Below are 13,168 nucleotides of genomic sequence, written 5' to 3' on the forward strand. Positions count from 1 at the left end.
GCTGGAAATAGATAATCGGTTTGGTATTTGTAGAACTGACTTTTCGCAATGAAATGGATTCCCACAAACTGAAAGAAATACTGTAACTTTTTAAAACTTGAACCACTAAAAAGTGCGGCCGCTGCACAAAGTAGATTGCCTGCTGGCAGTTGCCCCAGCATGGGTTGTGCAGACCATGCGAACGGATGATATTGTGTACAGGTGGCATGTATTTTAAGGTTAGTGCCTCGAATTGCACGAGTCACATTAATCAATGGCTCCCCACATACTTCCCCACCAACCCAATGCCCACATTTCATCATCATAATAATATCCATCAAACAGCTATCGAATACAATGAATTTGGCCTCTTTCCTTATACTGTCACTCTGCATCCCAGCTGGTTCGGCCTGTAACGTTGAGGACATGTCACTCGCATGAAAGGTACAATCTCTGATATCGTCTTCCGCTATGCTGAGTGATATTGATGGTGTTTCATTGTCGTCCACTTCATTCTCTTCCATTGCAACATCTGTTCCTTGTCCGGAGATGGGAGAAAAAAACAATGTCTTCAACTTTCGCGTGCTCTTATTTTTTGCGGGTGTGGATTCTGTGAATTGATCTACGACTGCATCCAAACTACCAGGAGGACATTCACTATCAATGGCTGGTGGTGGTATAGCTCCGTTGTCAATCACTTCATATTCTTCCCATTGGCACGATGCATCTCCAGTCTCAAGTCCCTGCCAAAAGGTTTGACAAGCAACATCTCTCGTTCGCTTCACTGTCTGTGTAGATCTAGTTCTTACACCCACTCGCAACTAGAGGACAGATTAGAAAAGGGATGTTCAGTTTAAACACAACTTACAGTATTGAACTATTGACAGTGAAAGACAACATAATATAGTGAACAGGACACTAACCTTCTTTTGCTTTCTTTTCTTTGAAACTTTCTTTCCTCGAACTTCAACATCTGGACGCTGTTGCTCCGACTCGTGTGTGCATGTCTCCACTTCCTCTCGCGCTGCAACGACTATACTTTCATGATAAGCACATCCATCACTCACTGAGGCTCCATCGACTCGCTGAAACATAGAACTTTCATTAGTATGTATAATAATATTGAAAACACAAAATGTACTTGGGGACCAATACCCATACGTACATCTCAATAGCAAAACACGAATGAACGCATTGTGTAGAACATTCAAACGACAATAGTTCACGCATTGTTGATCTAGTTAGATTGAACTGTCAAGATCCATACCTCGGGCTCCGCATAGACTTCCATTGATGATATTATTGAAGATGACGCTTCAGCAACTCCCTGAAACACAGTAATTGCATTAGTATGGTTTTCTATTTTGTTTAAAAGAACATAAACTTTCTGCAGGCGTCAACGGCTCATCTAAATAGACCTGCACAAATGGTCAGTTGTCTAAAATAAATAATGGATATCCAAATATGATTCGATTTGCTCCATCGTTGGAAGTGTCACCACCCAGAGATCTGCATCAACTACTAGGGGTGATGTTCTTGTTGAAGAAGCTCCGTCAGCTCCCTGAAACATAGTACTTGCGTTAATAAAGAAGGAAGTATAGCGGATGTAATCACGTCATTTGATCTCGCATGATTGATCTGTCAGTATCCATACCTCGAAATGCATAAGAACATCAAGGGACGCTGTAACTGCGGTGCACACTTCTGCAAGCTGTTGCGCCGACCCGTAACTGCATGCTCCCCCTTCCTCTTGGACTAATGCTCCATCGACTCCCTGAAACATAGGACTTTCATTAGTAATGAACACAATATTGAAAAAAGAAGACACATAGGAGGGCGACGACAGAAGGACATACCAATGGCTAAAAACGAAAGAAACATTGTGTGTAACAATCACGCTACAAGAATGCAAGATCTGATGATCTCCATCGATGGAACTGTCCGGAAACGTACCTCGAGCATCTGAGTGACATCTACGGTTGTCGTCAATGCGTTGGACTCCTCAGCATCTCCCTGAAAGACAGTACTTGCATTATTTTGGATAACAATAATTATAACTGAAAACAAAGACTAGAGGACGAGTACTGTGGTGTACCATTAGGTAAAATAATTACACGATCAATTAAAACTATTGATTTACATGCCTAAAACAAGTCAGTGTCAGAATAGCTAAGTAAGATTACCCGATAGGCGCTTGAAGTGGCTGATGACTGCAATAACGACACGGATGGAGAATCTTCAGCCTTCTTATTGAGTGGATACATAAATGGGGAAATTATTGTTAGCTAATGCTACACACTACCGCAATGCCGAGAGATAAATACGTAAACTTGACTCACCAGTGGAGGGATGTGGACGAATAGAGTGGGAATAGCGGTTGAGAGCAATTTTCGCCTCGCTCGCGGTGTTTTCGTCCTTATTAGCAATGATGTGGAGTACATGTCTGGGCTAAAGTGCCTGCTGCAGATGCGGTATCGATCACCCCTCTTGTCCGCAAAGACTTCTAGGACTCTACTTTCTATCTCAGAGGCTGGATATCCGCAATATCGGACCCATTCTCTTATCTGATCTATTGTCTTAGGGAAAACATGCATTATAGTACCTTCAGATTTGTTATGGGTCTTCGAAGGGCAACCGCCAATGGAACAGGCAGGCATTATGGAAAGTTCTGAAAAGTAAAGATCAACAATTCTCTATGAATACCAATGTGTTAAAACATTAAATGACACATAAAAGGTTCAATGCAAGGTCCGTTTTGGTTCTTGGAACTATACACGTTATTCACATGCGGATAAGTATTTCAATAACTTTCAAAAAATAGAAAAAGTAATTTGACTAAACTCAGAACATGTGACTAGTTCCTTGCATGTACTGTCGTGAACGAAAAGAAAACATGGATGCAATTTGATGACTACTAGCAAATAGATATAAATTAAAAAATTGGACGCAAAATGATTATGGTACATGGACTTACCTTGACGAACAAACAGTTAGATGCAGGGATCAGAGTAGTTTCTTGTCGTAGAACAGGGAGCAGTTCACAGGTTGCAAACTGACGAGTTTGCTCAAAGTGGTCACGGAAGTTCACAGAGACGAAGAGCAGATAACCAGCACCTTCACGGGTTGACTAGCAAAGCGCAAAGAAGTTCTCATTAGAAATATGAAGTGGGTTATAAAGAATTCGAAACAGGGGTGTGTTTGTGAATGAATGACGTGTATATGTCGTGGCATTATGCGGTCTGCAGGGGGCCGTCCAGCGTGAGGGGGGATGCTTGGCAGGAGACACGGGGTCTGTAGGTAGACATGGGAACAACAACCCATGCTCTATAGACCACTTTGAAGTGTACATGGTCTTTGGCACCTCTTGGCCTTTATCGCTCCCTGACAGCTCCACTTGCCAGCACAAGTACCCCGGTGCGAACTGCCTTTGATAGGGCGGGGGGTGGATCGGGGCGGTGGTCGTGCAGACAAGACACAGGAAGACTCGTGAATGGAGACACACTTATGTGGATTGCAGGGGGCCGTCCAGCGTGAGGGGGGATGCTTGGCAGGAGACACGGGGTCTGTAGGTAGACATGGGAACAACAACCCATGCTCTATAGACCACTTTGAAGTGTACATGGTCTTTGGCACCTCTTGGCCTTTATCGCTCCCTGACAGCTCCACTTGCCAGCACAAGTACCCCGGTGCGAACTGCCTTTGATAGGGCGGGGGGTGGATCGGGGCGGTGGTCGTGCAGACAAGACACAGGAAGACTCGTGAATGGAGACACACTTATGTGGATTGCAGGGGGCCGTCCAGCGTGAGGGGGGATGCTTGGCAGGAGACACAGGGTCTGTAGGTAGACACGGGAACAACAACCCATGCTCTATAGACCACTTTGAAGTGTACATGGTCTTTGGCACCTCTTGGCCTTTATCGCTCCCTGACAGCTCCACTTGCCAGCACAAGTACCCCGGTGCGAACTGCCTTTGATAGGGCGGGGGGTGGATCGGGGCGGTGGTCGTGCAGACAAGACACAGGAAGACTCGTGAATGCAGACACACTTATGTGGATTGCAGGGGGCCGTCCAGCGTGAGGGGGGATGCTTGGCAGGAGACACGGGGTCTGTAGGTAGACATGGGAACAACAACCCATGCTCTATAGACCACTTTGAAGTGTACATGGTCTTTGGCACCTCTTGGCCTTTATCGCTCCCTGACAGCTCCACTTGCCAGCACAAGTACCCCGGTGCGAACTGCCTTTGATAGGGCGGGGGGTGGATCGGGGCGGTGGTCGTGCAGACAAGACCAGTTTGCCGCAGGGCCTCACCAAGGAGAGGCCATCTAACTGAATGTAAGAGGATGGCTGCAGGATCTACTACATGGAATGCAGGGGGGTGAGTTTATAAATACCTCACCCTCCCAGGAGAATATACACTAGATTCATTTAAAAAATCAAAACAACCATTGTTAAAATATATGTTGGGCTTTATTTTAGATTTTAATTAAACATAAATAATAAACATTACACATTGTAAAGTTGAGGTTGCAGCACATCGAGGGAAAATCCGCGGTATTGTCCACTGTCACTGGGGAAATGTTGTCTAATGGCAAGTACCGCACAGGCAGGTATTACTCTCCGAACGCGGTGTCCGAGCCTCCCGTGAAGCCACCAAGTGAAGCAACGATAGGCCACCAGCCTGTACCACCTGTGAAAAAAAAAGATGCAAACTGTATTAAACTGACCAAACTTTCTTATCAATGTCGATTCAGGTAACACATGTCATTTTTCTTAGAAAAAAATTATATCTAGAAAATGCACTATATGGAACAAATTTACATGCGTTCGAATGATATGTAAATGTAATTTTATATGTGGGAGACGACCATGAAATAGTGGTGGCATCACTGACATCACAAACAGAGTATACTTACTCGTTACTCGGATTACGCGGACGAACAGTGCCGCGAAGTTCGTGCATAAGCACCATCATCATCCTCAACACGGTCCGTGAGAGGCAGGCTTCCCTGAACTCTGGCAGCTCGGTGATGCATTGCGGACTTTGCTCGCCTTCCTGCAGACTTTGCTCGCTTTCCGAAATGTAGGCCAAGCACCCGGAATTTTCACGGCAGCAGCAGTTCTCCTCCTCAGTTGGCATTAGCTCGCACCGATTGCACGTGCACCAGGTGGAGACGCCGTCCATGCGACATGGTCCAGGCTCTTCATCCGTTGACTGGTCCTCCCAACTGCCGTCCGAATCCCCATCGTTTTCGCGTGCTTGACTTTCCAGTAGTTCTTCCTCGGTGTACTCGGGCTCGTACATATACGGCATTATTGTGGCCATTGTGCGGTAAAGATAGTAAAATAATTTACAGAGATGGTACAGGTGTTCACACGGGCTACAAGCGGCGAAGGTAGCTGACCAGAGCACTGAAACGAGTCACAGAATACTCAAAGTAACACAGAGAGAGGAATGGAATCGAAAATCTGCTGCTGTGTGTTGTGAAACGGTCTGTTTATACTTATTGGGGAAAGAGGCGTCCTGCCATTTCCATGGCAACACGTCAATAGCTGAGGCGCAGCGATTGTTGACACGAGACGTGCTTGAAATGGGCAGTACGCGTCTGCTGATGTCAGGCTCAGGGGCGGGGGATTTGATTTAGTGCCGCAAAGGCAGGTGAGCCAGGTCGATGCGGCGGAATGATAGGATTATCACAAAATGGAGGCTGATTTCGAGTGCGATAATGGGCGAAAAGTCGGGTAAGGTCCATAGGAAAGTTTCCTACGATCTACCGATTTATGCTTACAAACACATGGCCGACCCGTAGGGACAATAAAAAAAAAGTCCCGGAACTATCCTTTAACAATTGCCTTGTATTTGATTCCTTTCTTGCTCTCTTTTCTTTCCTTATCTGCCTTTCTTATATTGTAACGTCGTAAGGTCTTTGGAATAGTTGTAGTTCTGTCTATTGGTTTCGTCACTCCGTCTCCTGCTAATCCGTAAAAGGGCAGTGTTATTAAGGGGAAGACCTGCAGTACTCTGCTGGTGATTTTTCTTGTTTTGAGAAAATGGCATGAGTTATGCCAATGCGGAGTGTCAATTGTTGGTGTAGCTAGATTGTTGGTCCAATGGCACTGTAGTTCAATATGCTTGATCTGATATTGCTGGTTATCTCAAACGTTTTGACCATGGGAGACCTTTAGACATTTGCTACAAAATGGCGCTGCAATGTACTGAGTCTTGGGAGGCTAAAGCAGTACAAAACCACTGGGGTATGATTTCAGGGGATGTGTGGGGGGGGGGGGCCCTGGATCGGAGTAACAGAAGGTGCCTGAGTGTCCCATGAATGGTAATGCAGTATCAGCCAGTGGAGTATGCCTGTGTTTGGGCGCACCTGGGAATGAAGTCTCTATTACTGGGATGTGTTTTGAGAATAAGCCATGTATCAGCGTAGAAGCAAGCGATTCAGTTTTTCTGCGTCTGTGGCTCCTGTAAATGGTGATGTCTATAGTTGTGCGTTAACCTCATGTTTGAGATGACGCCTGTATATTGATTGTGTATAGCAGGACCCACAATTTGCACTCACCATTAGACATTAGCTAGTGATAATTGACTCCTGGCCAGTAAGTAATGGTGTGCTATCTGTGTGTATAGAATTGAGGCAGGGTGTCACTTTTTCTTTGGCTGGCTAGTAGCTTGCAACTTGTTTGCTCTATAAATCAGGGTGCAATGTGTAATAACTCAGACCTGTTATATGTGCTAGGTGAATATGTATACTAAGACAGTTCAGCTATGTGATCGCTAGGCAGCCCGTTATAATAAAACAGCCCATTTATGTGGTTGGTATCCAATCAATTAGGATAAAGCAGCCCAGCTATGTTCTAGGCATTCAGCCAGTTATGGTAAAACAGGGCAGCTATCGGTTAGATAGTCAGATAACGTATGATGAAGTGGTGCAGCAGTGTGCTCCTTCTGCTGATCGTTGTAATAAAACAACTTGGCTATGTCCTAGGTATGTGGTCAGTTATGCTAAAAAGAATAGCCCAGCTATGTGCAAGTTATTTAGACAGACAGCACAGCTATATGCAAGTATTGCAGAATGTTACAGTATGTTACACAAAAATAGCCTAGCTATTTGCTAGGTATACCTAGATACAAAGTGACAAGATAGTACTGTATGCAGAGCACATATTTATGCAGTAATCTATCTTAGAGATGGATAAAAGGTGCAGTGATTCTTCCTGGTTTTATGCTAGTCGATATAGTGGACAGTAAAACGGGGATGTAACATGGTTTTTGTAATGCACCTTTCGTAAAATAAAAATGGATTGCACTTTATTAAGTTTACTTGGATGTGAGAATCAAGAGTAAATTATGATTCAATGCATTTTCAAGGGTTATCTAGTTTTGATAACAGAATACAATATGAAATGGTTTGAAGCGCATTTGTTGGGTATCTAGGTTAGAGAGACATCGTAGACCTAGTAGGCAACAATAATGCACTTTCTTCGGCTACCTAGGTGTGGTATCAATTAGTTTGAGCTAAGTATACAGATAATGTGATGCACTTCCCTAAGGGTATCTCTTTGGAGACAATGATAGAGCGTAATTATAAAATTAGATGCAGTGTCCTTTATTGGGATCCCTAGATAGGAGGTAATAATATAGAGCACAAATTAACGGTGTCCATTCTAAAGTAGACCTATATATGAGGCAGTCTAAGACATGCAGAAACAAGCTCCAAAAATAGGGTCCTGGGTGGGGTTGGCAAGAAGCCAGGTGAGTGTAGCCAGAGTCTTGGATCAGGAATCATCACAGGGCTAGGGCATCAGGCGAAAAGGCAAACGGGAGGCAACCTTAGCCTATGCCCTTAACGGACTGCCCAGGCAAGGCTGCCCTAGGTGACCTGCAGAGGCCAATATGGTAAACAACTAAGCAAGCGCTAAATGCCTTCCTCCCATCATTTTTCCCAGGTATAGCTCTAGTTTTCATTCTGAAATACCTAGTTTTTGCAATTTCGCATACCTCTGCAATGTAGGTAGAGACTGAAACAATTAACTGATGTGAATAGAGTTTTAGGAGCAACATGTTTAGAAGACAGCACCCCGGAGACTGCCACTAGCTGCAAACAATATAGCAGTTTGAACGCTCCCCTTTCTCCAGGTTTGTTTTTGGGTTCTAGCTCTGGTTAAAACTGCTGACTCTTCCTCAGCTGTTCTTAACCTCCACCCCGACCCTCATGCACGTAATAAATGGTTGCATGCCGAGGATCGTGATGTCTGCCCTCATTCACTTTTGCACCCTCATGTGATCTTTTTTTGTTTTGGCTCTTTTTGGCCTGTTTCCGAATACTTGCCACAAAAGCACATTTCTTTCGCCCTTCTCTTCCTCCTTCACAACATGTTGGGTATGCCTGCACTGAAAGCTGGGCCCGAAAAAGCGTACTAAAAAGGTCACTTAAAAAATATGCTGCTTCGTCTTGGAGACTAAACGTGACCTTGGATTAATATGAGTAATTATAATTGTTCTTTTATAATGCGCTAAATACCATAGATGTACTTGCATCACCATGAAGATAATTTTTCCTTTTGTAGTGACTTCAGCTTTGAAGATCAATGAGGTATAGGCTCTGTCACCTTGCTAGCTGGGGTTAGGACGAAATTACCTAACCCGAAATCACCGGCCTCACCAAAAGGTTCTAAAACACACACCACGAAATGTTCTAACTACCAAAAGTTCGAACTTTTTGTGGTATGTGTTTAGATCTATTGGTGGGGTCGGTCTGAAATCCTTTTTTTTTAAAAAAAAAGAATGCGGGGGTGTCCCCCGCAACACCCCACTCACTAGACTGTACAGCTCTCCTGACAGGAAAAAAAAGGCCGGGTGCTGCGGGGTACAACCCTGCAGCACACCGACAGAAGAAGGAAAAAGAAAAAATACAGGGGCAGTGGGGGGGTGTCCCCTGCAACACCCCGCTCACTATACTACACAGTATAGTGAGCGGGGTGTTGCAGGGGAAACCCCTACAGTTGCCCGAAAAAGAAAAGGACCCTAGAGCGCCGGTTCCCGATTACAGAAGTGAAAGGGAACCGGCGCTGCAGGGACACAGCGAGAAGGATAGGTAAGTAGGGTGTTGTGGGTGGGGGTCTGTTGTGGGTGGGGATGTACATTTGTATACTTTTCTAATGGATGTCCGCATGGGAAATGTACAAAGATTTTGTAGTGCGTACATTTCCCATGCGAACATTTCCGTTGCGGATTATTCCGCTGCAGAAAAATCACTTGGATCCGCTAGCTGTACCCTTTTTATTTATAATTTTTTTTTCTTCACCTCTGGGGCTGGGTTGTACTTGAAACATTCATTTATTCCCAATCGATCCAAATTCCATGTTAACCGTGAAATGTGCCATTCATAAAGTTTTCCGATCTTCTCATTAGCGGCTTGAAGGGGGTTGCATAATTTGCATATGCACAGGGATCTGGAATTTTATTTTCACTGTATTCATATACAGATTGTCAATTCACTTTGTGAACTTGCTTCTAGGGCTACTGTTTTCTGCTAGTTAGTTTCTTACATAGTATATTGTTAGACAAAAGGAGGTACACCTCCTCTTGAAGTGGTTTGCTCATGCTGCGAGGGTCAAGTCTTCTTTGAAGCTTTACAGTAATGGTCTTCAAGCTGTGGTGTTGGCCCGAATGAGAGCGATGGGTGGGATGTGGTGGTTTGGTGTGGTCTTAAAAAAAATATAAGCAGGTATGGCATCTGGGAGAACGAAAGGGGGGGGGGCTGCACCACTATTTTTACTCAAGGGGGAGCTCCACAACCATATTTTGAATCAAAGGGCGGTTCTGCTTAAAGTAGTTTGAATACCACTGCTTTACAGTGCCACATGTCCTATGCTTAGCACACATTGTAAGCTTTACTCCTTGGAGGATTGTTCCTAATCAACACTCAATTTGATTATGATACAGAGGCTATTTTCGCACAAATTATAATTATGCTCCCAAAGCGACCCAAGATTCAGGTTGAAGAGGGACTTTGAGGGGCTCGCAAAATCTACTAGCCCACCTGCATAGGATATGAGATTTCATGAACTTCGAACCAGGGACTCGACCTTGCTGGCGAGTATGGCGATGTTTGATACTTTTGTTTGGCTTATACTTCAAACAAACTTTGCAGTAAATGGCAAATAAAAGTTCACTATGCTTGGATGGCCTTTGGGTTGCCTGCATTACACCAAATGATGTGTGCGTATAGTGACATACATCATTTTACCTAAAACTCTGGAAAATAATTACACCATAGGAGTAGAGCATTTTTCTTAGGTCGGGTATATAAACTAAGGAACTTGCCCTGCAGGTCTAGTGGGATTTATAAAATTGGCAAAACCTGTTCATGTTTTAGTAAATACACAACACTTGCATAGCGACTCTTGCATGGGTATTTGTTGGTCTTCCTTCCACCCAATGTACCCGCCCACTCAGCATCCTCTGTCATTACCGTTGCTATTAAAGCTAGTATATCACTGTTTATGTGAGGTGTTGGGTGTGGGGAGAGAGTACAACCTGCACACACGCATGTACCAGGTATCCTTTCCTGAAGCCTGGGCACCTCATAAATTGGAAAAAGGTAGCCTAACAATTACCAGTTCAAGAGTTAATACTGTGACTAACTTCCTCCCAACCCTTTTGGTGACCACATTTTAATTTGTAATTTGCAAGCCTGTCTCTTTATAAGCAAGAATGCCTTATGTATGTTAACTCTTTGTTGCATGATAACTTAATGTCTACATTATCTGATCTTTTCTTAATGTCTACATTATCTGATCTTTTCTTCTCGTAGGGAGGTCCGTTTTGCCTACAATGGGTGATATGAAGACCCCTGATTTCGATGACCTCTTGGCCGCCTTTGACATTCCAGATATGGACACCAACGAGACAGTCAATTCAGGTGATGAGGATGAGGAAGTGCAGACCAAGCAGCTGGAGCCAGCTGACCACTCTCACCCGCCTGCAGACATTTCAGCTGTCAGCGTCATCGTCAAGAACACAGTCTGCCCTGAGCAGCTGGACTCTGTGGACAGTCAGGGCAAGGAGAGCCACACAATTGGCCCCCGCCTGCTGCAGAATGGCTTCGGCCACCCTGAGGCACCCAGGTCTCTCCGCTCAAGGACGGTTGAGCTGCTTGCACCACCACCACCATCCTTGTCCACAAGTGCCGATGGATGGTCATCGAAGGAGAAGTCCAATAAACCCATAGATATATTTGCTCATTTCAGCCCTATTTCGGACTCCAAGGGCGGCCATGTGACTGATCTCATCGACCAGCCACGGGAATGTAAACTAAAAGAGGAACCTCCGTTTGAGCTGTCACCGCTCTCTCCACCCCCCTTGATGGACTCTAAAGAGTTGGTGAGGGACCGCGCAGAAAACCTATTTCTTTCCTGCAACATGAGTCAAATTGGCTCCAAGAAGAGACCTCCACCATTGCCATTGATTGTCAATGTAAAAACTGAAGTGTTGGACCCAGAACTGGACAGTGGTTGCATCCCTGATGTTTTGGCTGCAGCATCAATTGATTGTCCTCTTGAGGAGCTAAAGGCTGTCACACTTCACGACTCATCCATTGAGTCTTTAACAGCACTGGATCAGAAGCCCTTTGTCACAGTTTTTCCTGATGGAAAGGGGTCCTTCTCCACCAGCCCCCCAGAAAACTGCCCTCCTCTTTCTGCAAACCTCTCTTCCCCTGAGCCTGTGCCTATCCTAAAGCCTGCAGACTCACCTTTGGAGTCGGAGAGCAGCTCTTCAAAAGATAATGCTTGTGCCGTCGAGAGGTCTTTGCAGAGTCCAATGGCCATTTCTATTGATGGAGAGGATGATGAGGATGGTGATGACAGTGGTTCCTCATCCAACTCCTCGCGGCCTCTTAAAGTCTGTATTAAAACTGTAAAGACACTGTCTGGCAGCATAAAAAGGACTGTTTCCAGCGTCGCCCCTGATTTGAGTGAAGCACAGTCACCGTTGGTTCAGAAGCTCCCAGAGCCTACAACAGAGGAGCCAGTGCTAGAGGACTTGAAGGTGGAAAGTGCCCTGCAATTACCAGCAGAGAAGCTTGTAGTCTCAAGCCCCAGTATGGTGGAAGCATCCCAGGTCGTTAGCCTGCAACTTGGCAATGGTGCAAAAATTCGGGGAACAGTGTTACCCGTGTCCACTATTCAAAATGCCAGCAGCGTTATGCTGATGGCCGCTAGTGTTGCCCAGCAGAAGGCGGTGGTGTTGCCAACCAAAGCGAGCAACACTGTCACCAAGAACATCATCAGTTTGGTTCCACAGGTGCTTCCAAAGGCTTCCCCCAGGCCCAATGCCAGTGTTGCTACCCAGCCTGTGAACAGCACAACCACAACCACCACTGCCAGCCTAAAAGGAAATACCACACTGATGATGGTCCAGGCGCAAAAGCCGTCCCTACCTGTTGCAGGCACAGTCATCTCGAGGACCCAGTCTAGCCTGGTGGAGGCATTCAACAAGATCCTGAACAGTAAAAACCTGCTGCCGATTTACAAACCTAACTTAAATCCCCCTCTGGAATCCTGTGTGAGCCTTCCTGTTTTTGGCTACCGGTGCCTGGAGTGCGGTGACTCTTTTGCCCTGGAGAAAAGTCTGGCACGGCATTATGACCGCCGCAGCATGCGCATAGAGGTAACTTGCAACCACTGTACCAAGCGGCTGGTGTTTTTCAATAAATGTAGCTTGCTTTTGCATGCCAGAGAGCACAAGGACAAAGGGCTAGTGATGCAGTGCTCTCACTTGGTGATGAGACCCATTGCCCTGGATCAGATGATTGGCCAACCAGACATCACCCCTCTCGTCTCAGTCACTGCCCTCCCTGCAGTAAAGACTGCCACCCCGCCAGCCTCTGCCTCAACCCCGGATATTGCAGTGAATCCCAGTGGAACCAGCCCAGACTCTGCTGCATTGCCAGCCAATGGGATTGCGGACCAAGGAAACTACACCTTTAAGTGCCTCGAATGTAAAGAGCAATGCAAGAACAAGCTGGGCCTTGCAGCTCACTTTCAACTGGTTGGCCCCTCCACTGCTACATCGAGCACAGTAGGTAGAGCCTCCTATCTATTTCATTGTTTACCTGGCAACAGCCACCATGTGGAACTGTTCTAGTTTCCCCTAACTTTCTCTGCATTTCGTGAG

The 13,168-nt window shown here is 45.5% G+C and overlaps 1 protein-coding gene across 2 annotated transcripts in view; it reads left to right on the forward strand.

Annotated features, from left to right (window-relative positions):
* The window catches only part of ZNF687 (zinc finger protein 687), a 514,459-nt gene that overhangs the window by 100,446 nt on the left and 400,845 nt on the right, over window positions 1-13,168 (forward strand). For both annotated transcript variants that reach the window (XM_069650250.1, XM_069650253.1), the window contains exon 2: window positions 10,806-13,072. In XM_069650250.1, the coding sequence (XP_069506351.1) occupies window positions 10,826-13,072 (2,247 nt within the window). In that variant the 5' untranslated portion in view covers window positions 10,806-10,825. The remainder of the gene's footprint in view (window positions 1-10,805; window positions 13,073-13,168) is intronic.

Source organism: Ambystoma mexicanum, chromosome 1p (genome assembly GCF_040938575.1).
Source record: "Ambystoma mexicanum isolate Mex_15411 chromosome 1p, UKY_AmexF1_1, whole genome shotgun sequence".
NCBI classification, from domain to species: Eukaryota; Metazoa; Chordata; class Amphibia; order Caudata; family Ambystomatidae; genus Ambystoma; species Ambystoma mexicanum.